Source organism: Leuciscus leuciscus (genome assembly GCF_965113295.1).
Source record: "Leuciscus leuciscus genome assembly, chromosome: 15".
Classification (NCBI taxonomy): domain Eukaryota; kingdom Metazoa; phylum Chordata; class Actinopteri; order Cypriniformes; family Leuciscidae; genus Leuciscus; species Leuciscus leuciscus.
The window spans coordinates 31,512,901-31,525,712 of NC_138739.1; the positions used below are offsets into that span (position 1 = coordinate 31,512,901).

Consider the following 12,812-nt stretch of genomic DNA (forward strand, 5'->3'; position numbering starts at 1 on the left):
AGGGAACTCGCGTTGCGTCGAGATTGACGCTATGGGAACGCATTGCGTGATTGCATCATGAAGCACTTGTAAAATCAGTCCAATGGCGTATAGGCGGGTGACGTCATGGCAGGAAGCTATAAAGCACCCAGACCAAACATTGTCAGCTTCTGTGTCTTCAGCAAGCGCTCTCTGTGAAATCTGTCTCTGTCTATTTATTGTTGTTTGTCCTCAAGCATATTATATATCTAGACAGGAATATAATGGCGAGCAAACAGCATTTTGGATCGTGTGTTCCTCCCCGCCCTCGCTTCATTACGAGTGGGGATACACGCGATTTATGTGTTGTTTGTTTGGGAGTAGAGCATGCACGGTCAGCTCTAGTAAAATGGGGCTGACAGTATTCATTCATAATTCCTGACGTGTAACATATGCACTTCGAGAGTTTTAGCTCTGCTCCTGTTGGCTTTCTTCTCGAGGGAAGAAAGTCGAGAAAGATTATTTGGCTTGGATCTCGCGTTTGCCGAGGCAGCGCGTAGATTAAGGCTACGGGTCTGCAATAAAGATTCTGTGACTCGATCTCGGATCTCGCGTGTGCTGAGGCAGCGCGTAGATTACGGGGCTGCAATAAGAATCTAATGGCTCAGATCGCGCGTTTGCCGAGGCAGCGCGTAGATTATGAGTCTGCATCTCTGCAATAAGAATCTAGTGGCTCAGATCGCGCGTTTGCCGAGGCAACGTGTAGATTAATAGGTCTGATATATTTATACACACAGGGAACTGAGCAGACGGGAATTTCCTTTTCTCTCTTTCTCTATTATGATTGTTTGCAAACTAATCATGTGTTTGTAGACTATTATTGTGGTTCTTTTTGTTTGAGAATATAATATGAATTTAATTCTGATAAATTAAATATTTGTCTGGCTTTGAAAGAAGATGTATGAAAATAATATATTCTATTTGTCATCCAGACCAAGTTCTATATCTGAGCTATTTCTGTCTGCATTTAATTGTGATTAAATTAAATGTTAAATGCTCATCTGAGTTGATGTCTGTATTAATACACTAAATTCAGCCTTTCACCTAGACTGTTTCTACTTGACATTTGGCTGCATTTAATTTTTGAGAAAATTAAATATGTACTCATCTGATCTCTGAGGAGTTATGTCTATATTAATATAGTATTCAGCCTTTCATCCGGACCGTTTCTACTTGTCTGGTTGACATTTGGCTGCATTTAATTTTTGAGAAAATTAAATATGTACTTATCTGATCTCTGAGGAGTTAGATTTCGGTATTAATATACTATTCAGCCTTTCATCCAGACCGTGTTGACTTGTCTGGTTGATCTTTGGCTGCATTTAATTCTGAGGAAATAAATGGTGAAATTCCTGGGGGGAAATTAATAACACCTCATTATACGGTGCCCATCTCCCTTCGGTGCTCTCAGGGGCCGTTCTGCCAACCCCATCATCTCGTGTGCTTCGGGGTGCAGCGGTCTCCCGTGAATTCTAGTCTCAGACGAGCCTTTATCTCACTGTCCGCCCGGAAACGTAGCGGCGCTGGGATTCTTGCCCCCTCCGAGGAGGGTCTCAGAGCAATCATTTTGGCTGTTCCCTGCCGGTGCGCCGCTTCAGGGCAACGAATTGGTCGCTTGAGTAATACCAGAGACCAGTCTCGAGAGGCTGGTTCTCTTAATTTCTGGTGGGAAGTGGTTAACACCTCACTATACGGAGCCCATTTCCCTTCGATGTCTTTGGGGGGCCATTCTGCCAACCCCGCCACCTCGTGTGCGTCGGGGCGCAACGGTCTCTGACGAGCCTACATCTCCGTGTCTGCCCGGAAACGTAGCGGCACTGGGATGTTTGCCCCCTCTGATGAGGGTCTCAGAGCAGTCAGTTCGGTTGTTCCCTGCCGGTTCGCCGTACAGGGCACCGAATTGGTCGCTTGAGTAACACCTAGAACAGTCTGGAGAGCCTGGTTCTCTTAGTAGATTTTTTGGCAGTGTGGGAACTTCTGCCAAACATATCTCAACAGAAACAGAGTGTTTGCTCCTGATCCCCCAATAAAAGACTGGGGTTGGGTTGGCACTCTCAACTGCAGCCTTCAAGGGGTAAGGCGGATCTGAGGACCGTTATTATTTCCAAGAAGGCTGTGGAGAAAAGGTCCTGATGCTCGAGGGGTCAGGCCAATGAGGGCAATTTCCTCTGAAGGGAAGCGGTTAACACCTCGTTATACGGTGCCCGCTGCCCTTCGGTGCCCTCAGGGGACAATTATGCTAACCCCGCCACCTTGTGTGTTTCGGGGCGCAGCGGTCTCCAGCGAGCACATATCTCAGGGTCCACCCGGAAACGTAGTGGTCCTGGGATGCCCGCCCCCTCCAAGGAGGGTTCCAGAGCAGTCAGTTCGATCGTTCCCTGCCGGTTCGCCCTACAGGGCACCGAATTGGTCGCTCAAATAACACCTACACCAGTCTTGAGAGACTGGTTCTCTTAGTAGATTTTTTGGCAGCGTGGGAACTTCTGCCAAACATATCTCAACAGTAGCAGAGCATCTGCTCCCGAGCCCCCACTAAAGGACTGGGGTTCGGGCTGGCACTCTCAACCACAGCCTTTAAGGAGTAAGACAGATCTGAGGACCATCATTATTTCGAAGAAGGCTGTGGGGAAAATGTCCTGACGCCTGAGGGGTCAGGCCAACGAGGGCAGTCTCCCCCGAAGTAAAGCGGTTAACACCTCATTATACGGTGCCCGCTGCCCTTCGGTGCCCTCAGGGGACCATTATGCTAACCCCGCCACCTTGTGTGTTTCGGGGCGCAGTGGTCTCCGGTGAGCACATATGTCAGGGTCCACCCGGAAACGTAGTGGTCCTGGGATGCTTGCCCCCTCCGAGGAGGGTCCCAGAGCAGTCAGTTCAGTCGTTCCCTGCCGGTTCGCGTTACAGGACGACGGACTGACTGTTCAACAACAACTAAATCCAGAAGCCGGTCTCGAGAGGCTGGTACCTCTGCTAGAATTTTTGACAGCGTGGAAGATGCTGCCAAATATTTCTTGTTGGGTCCTGCAGACCATAGAAAAGGGTTATCTTCGGGTTATCTTTGCGTCCCATTTTGGATCTGAGTGTTCTGAACGAGTCAGTCATTCAGCTAAAGTTCAAAATGTTAACACTGAGACAAATCATGCCACAGATCAGATCCGAGGACTGGTTTGTCACGATAGATCTCAAGGACGCATACTTCCACATTTCCATCCTTCCATATCACAGGAAGTTCCTGAGGTTTGCTTTTGGGGGCAAAGCATACCAATATCGAGTTCTTCGTTCGGCCTAGCACTATCACCCCAAACTTTCACGATCAGTGTCATCAGTTGGCAGTTCGGCATCGAGATGTCGATCTCGCACACAGGAAAGAGTTGCGGTTACGGCTAAACGGCAAAAATAGTGTGCTTTCTCCACTACAGTGGACCACTTTTTCTAGGTGTGGTTGGGACTTAATGTTGATGCAGGCATACCTCTCACCTGCACGCATAGAGTACATCCTGTCAGCTGTGAAAAGAATAAAGCTAGGCCAGTCACTCACTGTGAAACAGTTTCAGAGACTGTGGGGTCTGATGGCAGCAGTGTCCAACGTGATACCTTTTGGCCTGTTGTACATGAGACCCCTGCAGTGGTGGCTCAGGACCAAAGAGTTTCCCCGAGGGGCAACCCCTTTCACATGATCAGGGTCACGCGGCAATGCTTACGTGCCCTAGTTATATGGAAGAAGCCTTGGTTCTTGTCCCCAGGATCCTGTGCTGGGAGCTCATTGTCGTCGCTTAACGCTTACGACGGATGCTTCCCTCACGGGCTGGGGTGCGATCATGGATGGTCGCTCGGTGCCCGTGGACGGGTCACCATCTCACCTGGCACTTAATCACCTGGTGATGATGGCTCAGGCTCTTCATCCCTGGGCACCAGATTCAGGAAGCAGACATCCTGTCGAGGCAGGGGCTGAGGCCCAGGGGAGGGAGACTCCACCCCGAGGTGGTGGAGCTCATATGGACTTGCAGACGTGGCAGTTCAGCATCTGTACATGGTTTCCCTGATTGTTTTACTTCCGGGAGTTCTGGAGAACAGAGTTATGGGAGTATGGGTTTGGCCCCTGAGGGGGCCCAACTCATAGACTCGGGTCTCTCAACTGAGGTTGTTGAGGCCACGATCTCTCTAGAGCTCCCTGCACAGGAAACAAACCGGTTTCCTCCATGGTGCGTTGAAGCAGGAGCAGTATGGCGGCTTTGTAGCCTTGTATTAGGGGTATCCCTACAAGAGGTGCTAGATGCGGCGGGCAGTTCCTTTCCGCACACACTCATCGGGTTTAAAACCTATTTTTGGGCTTCACTCCTGGGTCCCAGGTTATTCTGTCTTTGTTGTGCTCGCCTGATTTCACACAAGGCAGGCACTGGTCACTATGGTGGCGTTGGTATAGACGTTCCCATAGCGTCAATCTCGACGCAACGCGAGTTCCCTTGAAAGGGAACGCCTCGGTTACGACTGTAACCTCGGTTCCCTGAAGAGGGAACGAGCGTTGCGTCACCTTGCCATACTTCCGGCGTGCCTGTGATCGACTTGCTTCGACCTATCAGAAGTTGACAATGTTTGGTCTGGGTGCGCTTTATAGCTTCCTGCCATGACGTCACCCGCCTATACGCCATTGGACTGATTTTACAAGTGCTTCATGATGCAATCACGCAATGCGTTCCCATAGCGTCAATCTCGACGCAACGCTCGTTCCCTCTTCAGGGAACCGAGGTTACAGTCGTAACCGAGGCGTTTTCAGTGTAAACGACCCCTATGAACTAAACAAGACATGAATGTGACAGCTGTATCATTGTATGTATGTAAGTTTTTTATATATATATATATATATATTATCATGTATACATTTTTTTGATGCACCCATAATCCACATTTGGGATTGGATCATCATAGATAGTTGGGTTTTCTGCTGGGTAAATAAATGTGAATGCAAGATTTTGTGGGGACTCACTTTTGCAGACAAATGTTCCGTTCCATTTTCCATTTTGACAAATCAAAGCTCCTCCTGAAGTTTCATTGTACGGTGTATTGCACGTATATCTCAGTATCTCAAAGTTGCGGAACACAGTTTTCTTATCTGAGAGTTTCACAAATCGCAAGTTCCTTGTTGGTTGGGAACACTCAACTGTTCCTATAGGAACAATTTAATGCAAAATATTATATGAAAAATATTATTAATTAGTTATAAGATTTCAAATGTTGATGGTCATGTTCAGATGGTACTAAATTAACACATTTGATTAATACTTTGATTCTGATTTATAGAAATGTTTCTAAATATAAACACAAAATAATAAATTTGTACCTCCACATTGTGGATATGGGTAATTCCACCTCCCATCATGCTGGCATTCAATTGCACGTTGGCCGTAAAATCTCATGTTGACATCAGTGCATCGAAAAACTAAGATATGCCCAGGATTATAAGGTGAAGTGATGCCTGGATGTCCAAATAGAATTTCTAAATTTTTTTGTTCTTGCTCCTGACAGGTACCATCTGTATATAGAAAGATAACATATTTTTGAATACTCAACAATATATTAACAGTAGTGTATGTAGTGTCTGCCTTACTTTTTTTTTAATTATAATAAAAAAAAAAAAAATTATATAAGACACATATATCAGTTCCCTTTCAGTCAGTCACTACGAGTTACATCAGAGACTGACGAATGGGGGTTTCGCTAGAGAGCCCTATCACCTTCGAATTATTAGAAAACAAGCCAATGGTATGAAAATACCATGGGTCTGCAGAATTTGCATCGCGAACTCCACCTCACTCCACGGACTGGATACGTGTGCTATTTTACTCAGATGAGTTCCTCCTGCACTGTTGATGCCATCACCAGAGTGCATGTCCGGTTGGTCAGCCCTCGTGATTGGTTAGGTGCCTCCATGTGCATGGTTCCCCGGTTGGGCTGGGCAACCCCCACATGTGTATATTCCACGGTAAGTCTCCTCCGAGCACGTGCTTTCCCTCGGCAAGACCCCTCTTGCCATCTCCAGGTTGAAACATTCCACCCTGCGGGCTGGATACCTCTGAGTTCTCCATATGCATCCCGTACTCGGGTCATATGTGTATTCTGAGTCCTCCCTGCGGGTAGGCGCTGTGTCACATATTCCATCTGGGATATGCAACCCAGTGTACCTTGGTATTCTTGCATCAGCCTGGCCCTTCACTCGTGCTAGCCTCACGACAAGTAGCTGGGGCTTGCGCAGGACACTGGAAGACAGCCGCAGTGGCGAGATTAGATTGGGCCCCCCATTCATCAGTCTCTGACGTAACTCGTAGTGACTGACTGAAAGGGAACGACTCGGTTACGTATGCAACCCTTGTTCCCTGAAGGAGGGAACGGAGACGTTACGTCCCCATGCCACTGCCGCTGTACCACTGAAACGACCGGGGCGCACAGTCTCGGCTCCTCAGCAGGTAACATAATGTGAGATTGCACCCGCGGCTCCTTTCAAACCCACGCGGTGGGGCGGAGTTCACGATGCAAATTCCGCAGACCCATGGTATTTTCATACCATTGGTTCATTTTCTAATAACTCGAAGGTGATAGGGCTCTCTAGCGAAACCCCCATTCGTCAGTCTCTGACGTAACATCTCCGTTCCCTCCTTCAGGGAACTAGGGTTACATACGTAACCGAGACGTTATTTGATTCATGAATGATTCATCCAATCATCTTAAAAGTTTTCATTAAAAGTATCTGAATTTATGATACAATAAAATCAAAGCAAAGCAAACAACAAAACAACATCAAGCTGTAACTTTCCAGTGCAGGTCTGTATGTCTTTCCATTGGCCGTCGGAATCACAAGTGATTTGTACAAGTTCCTCTGGTTCAAATCCAGGACGACATTTATAGTCTATTCTTGAAGATGTTTTATACTTTTGTTTCTGACCTCCCACAATCTCTGCATTTGGGATTTTTGGTGGGTCACACATAATTTCTAGAAAACAAACATCCACATAATCATAGAATATATATTATTGGATTTTATGAGTAGTGCAGATTTTAATACTATACAGCAGAACATACCAGCACACAGTGGTTTCGGTGTCCATCCGTCTCGTGCACATGTGGCCTCCGCTGACATTTTACGATATCCAGACTCACAACTGTAAGATTTTCTTACATTCAAATTCAGATCTCCACGGAAGTAAAATGTTGGTAGATACACATGCTGGTTGTGTGGAACTTGACATATTATCTCTGAAACAAGATTCACATGCTTTTAAAAATATTCAATGACTTCAGCACCAAATCCAGGAGTGTTTCTCTACATTCTTACCCTCACAAGATGGCTTGTAATCCCACTTCCCATTATTTGTGCATGTAAATGTTTCCTGGTTGTATAAGAACAGGTTTTTGACAGAGCAGATCATTCCCACTGTTTCTCCAGCTTTGAAAATGGTTTTTCCCTCTGGTATGGTTCTTACTGCTCCAGATTCAGTCACATCAAGTCGACAAGTTACTGTAAAGACATCATAATGCAAAACTGAGTTAAGAAAAAGGTCAAATATGCCAAAAATGGTTGGCAAAAATCTAATTAGATTTTGCCTACTGTTTTATGAATACTGCATATTCAGACATATTATTATCTGACACACTGCTTAGTGAATGTTCGTATTGTAATCATACTGCACACAAGCATACTACTTGATCCTACTTTATTAATGGTCGAAAAGTATGTTCAACATCAAATGCTTATTTGGCTTCCAAAAACAATAATTAGGAAAAAAGCATGTGCAAAGAGTTGTGTGCTAGTTTTGCTATTTCAAATTCAGGCATAGAATCTAGAGTGACATTTGATTTTGTTTTGTTTACAGAAAATAAAACATACTACCAGTTTTGTACAGCAAAAAAAAGTGTCTATTTTAGGGGTTATAATATACTCTACTAGCATATCACAATTCATTATAGCAACACTAATTATCTGTACCAATGGTCTACGGATGAAAATGATTTTGGAATTCTAGTATTAGTTATCTCTTCATGAAATGTGCAAGTACATCAAGCAGTGATCTTGAATAAAGCAAGAGACTGTGGAATTAACCTATGCACTGTGGAACAGGTCCGCTCCAAACGCCATTCTCCATACATTGAATGACACTACTTCCATCTAGCTTTTTCTCAGAAGATACACACTCAAAATGTATAACATCGCCATATGTCCCTTCCCGTGTGTTCCCTGATGCAGTCACATCCCCATCTGTGTGAATTACAGGGCATCTGACCTCTAGGAAAACAAATAATCTGATTTAGGCTGAGTTTCCTGATAAATCACTCTATGTCAAATTTTATTTTAACATTGGAGCAATGCCTGTTTCCCAAACCAGCATGTAGACCGCTAACCATTAAAGCTGCAGTCGGCAAGTCTGGCAGATTGAGGGGACTTAGCCAAAATTTTGAATGTTTACAACTCTCATGCCCCTCCCCCATTACCACCAAGCACCCTCCCATCGAGTTCGTGCTCGTCAGTGCGTGTGCACCAGATTTTCTGTGTGAACGCACCCGTCTCTTCAGCATCGAAGCATCATTTTCTTTTCCTTGGTTGTTTTGGACCTCCTAGCTCTGGTTGTTAACCGAGGAATTGGAAGCTTGTTAGTAGATTTTCTCTCCGCCATCACGCTTCGTACAATACAACACACCTGCGAACTTCAGGCGTGTGCATGTGATATTGTAATGTGCGCGATCTGTGGCATGTGCACGAACTGTGATTGACAGTAAGATCTCACACAGCCCTGTGCTGATTGGACCAGAAGAACCGGGAGCGGTGGATTTTTGCAAAACAAATGACAGGCTCCAGGTGGAGGTAGAAGCGCGGGGACTGCCATGCTACGTGTAAAGACCAATTCACACTGCACCGACAGACGCTGACCAACGTGGACAATCACCAGATTACAGTATGTCATTTATCAGACATTCCACAACCTGACAAAAGCCGATTCAACATGTTCAGGCCGCAAAAACAAGCACCGACCATTTATTATTAAATTCACATATATGTAACAATTTACATTATTCAAAACCTAATCATCACACTTTGACTGCATTTAGTTGCATATTAATGCTGGACTACATATCTTAGGCCCTGTTTACACCTATTAAGATTTGTTTTGGTCGATCGGATCACAAGTGGACGACACTAAATAAGGGGACGGGAGCTTGAGCTTGTCCACTTTCGACCACTTCCAGAAGTAGTTGATAACGCATTCAACCGGATCTTCTCAAAGCCTACTGACCTAATGAGTAAACATTAATGGATGCACACAAGTCAGAAGGAATTTAAACTTTGTCGGCTGGTGACCCAAGTTTGGTTTGAAGACGAAAAACACACCAAACACAATGTTCTCACACCATTCCTGATTTCTAACACACACTCACAGTGTTCGGCGTGGTCTTGCGTCTGTCAGAGCAGAAATGAAAGCTGTTGCTCTCAGTGTGTTTTTCCGTTGTCTCCAAGCGAGCTCATATGTAAATTGCAGGAGTTTGTTTCATTGAAACATCTGAAAAAGCCCATACATTTACCCGCCCATAGATCCTTCCCTCAAAGAAATCAGTACAGAAGTCGTCAAAAGCGGACAAAAGAGATGGGCTAAAACACCAGGTGTAAACGGGAATGTGTCTCCCTCGTCTGCTTGTGATCCGATCGAACAAAACGCATTCTAATACCAGCTGTAAACAGGGTCATAGTGTCTATCATGTAGCCATCTTTAAATACAGACATATTAGTTTTGTGTGCAAAATGTGAAGTAGACATAGTTTTTAAGTAGGAAAAATAAAATCTTGAATATAGTGTACATTGACTCATTGAGTTCATTTATTTAGTGTCCTTTCGAATTTGAAGTTGAAAGATCAGTTGAAGTTGTAGCCTAATCTACTTTTGAGTGGCCCGATGCTCTACTCTTTTATGAGAGAACATCTTTGCGTGCAACTTTGATGGCATTGATTCTGAGAAAACTGCCACGGAGATTAAATGCAACCAGCATGTCACTAATGTTCTACATTGTGCTTTGGGAAACCTGGCAGCCCTTGTGGTGCTGTAAGCGACGTTAGCAGTTCGAGAACTTTCGTCATCGATGTAGACATGCCCCTATTTCTACACCCCCGTGGTTTTTACGAAAGTATATTTACCTGTCAAGTTAGGCAAGAGCAAATCAAGCTTACCATACGAGTTTTATTTCCCTCCACCAACAAAAGAAGCTGTATCAATGCTCAATGTCTGTGATCTTGAACATTATGCATTGTGAAATCCACTACGAGTGCCTGCTGTGAATGTGCAAAATGATTGACAGGCAGAGAGCACCTCAAAAGCCTTATGATTGGCTAAACGATCATTCTGGACAAGGCCCGCAGACTCTTTAATGTTACTGTTTACATAATTGTCATCACGTGATTTTCGACAGTTATTTCAGTGATATCTTTCAGAGAGTACTGTAGATTCGTTCTCTATGTACCTTACCATAACAATCGCTTACAGCACCTTTCTGAATCAAAAGACAATAATGTAAACAGAATTTAAAGATAGCGTACCCTCACAAACAGGGATAGAATTATCCCACCCGTTCACTCTACAGTGACGTCGATTGATTCTGGTTGTCATTTCATACCTATGAACACAAAGTATTTCAACTTTTTAAGTGTAAGTAGTGTCAAGTTAAACAGGACAGATTTGAACTTTATAAATTAGAAAACGCTTTTTCACATTTACCCTTTCTTGCAAGTATACTCCACTGTTGCTCCAAAAGTATAATCTCTGCCCTCTATAAGTTTAAAATCACCATCTGCTGTTTCGCCTGGGTGACCACATTTGACCTCTGCAGAAATCAAACAAGTTTTCCTCTGAAAGTGACCATTTGAATTAAATGAGAAAAAATGATGTGGTCACCATATTGACATTTTCTTACTTGAGCAGCTTCGTGCAATGAACGTCAGCCATTGTCCATTTTTACACTTTAATCTATAAAAGCCGATATAACCTGTCACACAGTTCACGTTCACTGTTTCATCATCGTCATATGAAGGTTTTGATACTGGTTCTATGTTTTCATATGTAATATCCTCTCTTAGACATTCTGAGAAGTACACACAAACGTTACACAAAGATGTAGTACTAGTCAACACTCTTTAAAACCACTTAAGGTCATTTAAAAGTGTTGGAATATACATAACATGCATAAACATTCTACATAGTAAAAATTATAAACTCACCTTGACCTTGCACAAAGGAAACAGAAAATAGGAAACAGGAAAAGCAGATGATTTTTACAGGAACTGTCATTTTCATCTCATAAATGACTGTAGCTTTTGTTGGTTATGGTCTCTGTTTGTATGCTGGGGAGTTAAACAAGTTACCAAGTTGACCAAGGTAATCATTAACTTGGTCAAAACGAGGACATTTTTTTTTTTTTTTTTCACTCAGGCATTCACAAGCTATATTTCCATTCATTTTTTTTTTTTTTTACTGGACACACCAAAAGACTCCTAAAGAGAAATCAAGCTTTTTGATTCACATTTTCATATCACACAACAACAGAAGAAAGCAAAGGGCAAGTTACAAAGTAATTGCTGTCTTCTCTTCTCTCTTTTTTTCACGTTCTCGTTGATTTTGACACTAAAGGCAATAAAAAGTATTGTAATGGCCCGTTTATACCAAGGACGATAACTATAAAGATCACGATAAATATATAAATATAAATAACTATGTTCTAAAAATCATTTTCAATATTAAGGAATAGCAGAGTTCACACCACAGCTGTAACGATAACGGCACAGAGAAACGGAATCGTTGGAATTTCAGAACGATTTTATCCAGCTGATGAACGTTAAAAACATTGGCAGCCAATCAGAATCCATCCTGCTGACACCAGCTCAAGCACTTAAGAGATCATAAAATAAATCTATATGAATCAAGCAGTTTGATCCAAGTTTTCTGAAGAGGCACGATTGCTTTATATTATGAACAGATTGAATTTAGGCTTTTATTCACATTGATCAGCAAACATATATAGAGCTTATACTTGTTTGAAGCGCAAGAACAAACCTTTTTTTGGTTCTTATTCTTGAGCTTCATTGACCGTATTTGATGTGCTCAATATATGTTTGCTGATCAATGTTTATGTGACTAAAAGCATGAATTGTGATGTGTGATCAAGTCTCTTCTTCAGCAGACTTGATTAAACTGCTAGATTCATATGGATTTATTTTACAATCTCTTTATGAACCTTTTGAACTGTCAAAGTTTCGATGGACTGACCGAAATCACTCAGGTTTCATTAAAAATATCGCTAAACAGAATGATATTTTCCGCTGGCGTGGACTTGAATTCGCCTATTCTGTGTTGACAAATGCCCTAGAGATCATTCTTCTTCTTATCTCACTCCAAATAAACATTAAACTTGTTGCATCACCCACTTGTATAAATATAAGGGGGTTTCAACTATTGGCACTTTTGGTCCAACCAATGGACTTTAAAAAAATGACACTTGTTTATAGATGCAGTCAGTTTTTGATTGTGTTTTGCTTAAATAAGCAGAATAATCTTCAGTAAGACATTTATGGAACTACATTATCAAGGCCTCATCTAGGCTGATTAAAAAAAAAAAAAAAAAAAACAGTAAAAATACAAATTTGTCATGTTGTGAAATATAATTACAAAGTTTTCTCTTTTAATTTATTCCAAAATGTTTGTCTACAGTCTACCCATCTAATGTGATTTTGTCAAATGTCATTGGTTTTCAGCATCATCACTCCAG

The 12,812-nt window shown here is 42.9% G+C and overlaps 1 protein-coding gene across 1 annotated transcript in view; it reads right to left on the reverse strand.

The window, feature by feature from the left end:
• Positions 1 to 11,404, reverse strand: part of LOC309475408 (complement receptor type 1-like) — a 179,455-nt gene extending 168,051 nt beyond the window's left edge. The window contains exons 1-10 of the mRNA XM_082138169.1: positions 11,269 to 11,404; positions 10,965 to 11,132; positions 10,769 to 10,874; positions 10,591 to 10,667; positions 8,111 to 8,293; positions 7,346 to 7,528; positions 7,093 to 7,266; positions 6,827 to 7,003; positions 5,357 to 5,548; positions 5,003 to 5,182 (exon numbers count right to left, since the gene is read on the reverse strand). Of these exons, the coding sequence (XP_081994295.1) occupies positions 5,003 to 5,182; positions 5,357 to 5,548; positions 6,827 to 7,003; positions 7,093 to 7,266; positions 7,346 to 7,528; positions 8,111 to 8,293; positions 10,591 to 10,667; positions 10,769 to 10,874; positions 10,965 to 11,132; positions 11,269 to 11,344 (1,516 nt within the window). The 5' untranslated portion in view covers positions 11,345 to 11,404. The remainder of the gene's footprint in view (positions 1 to 5,002; positions 5,183 to 5,356; positions 5,549 to 6,826; positions 7,004 to 7,092; positions 7,267 to 7,345; positions 7,529 to 8,110; positions 8,294 to 10,590; positions 10,668 to 10,768; positions 10,875 to 10,964; positions 11,133 to 11,268) is intronic.
• Positions 11,405 to 12,812: the final 1,408 nt, after the last annotated feature.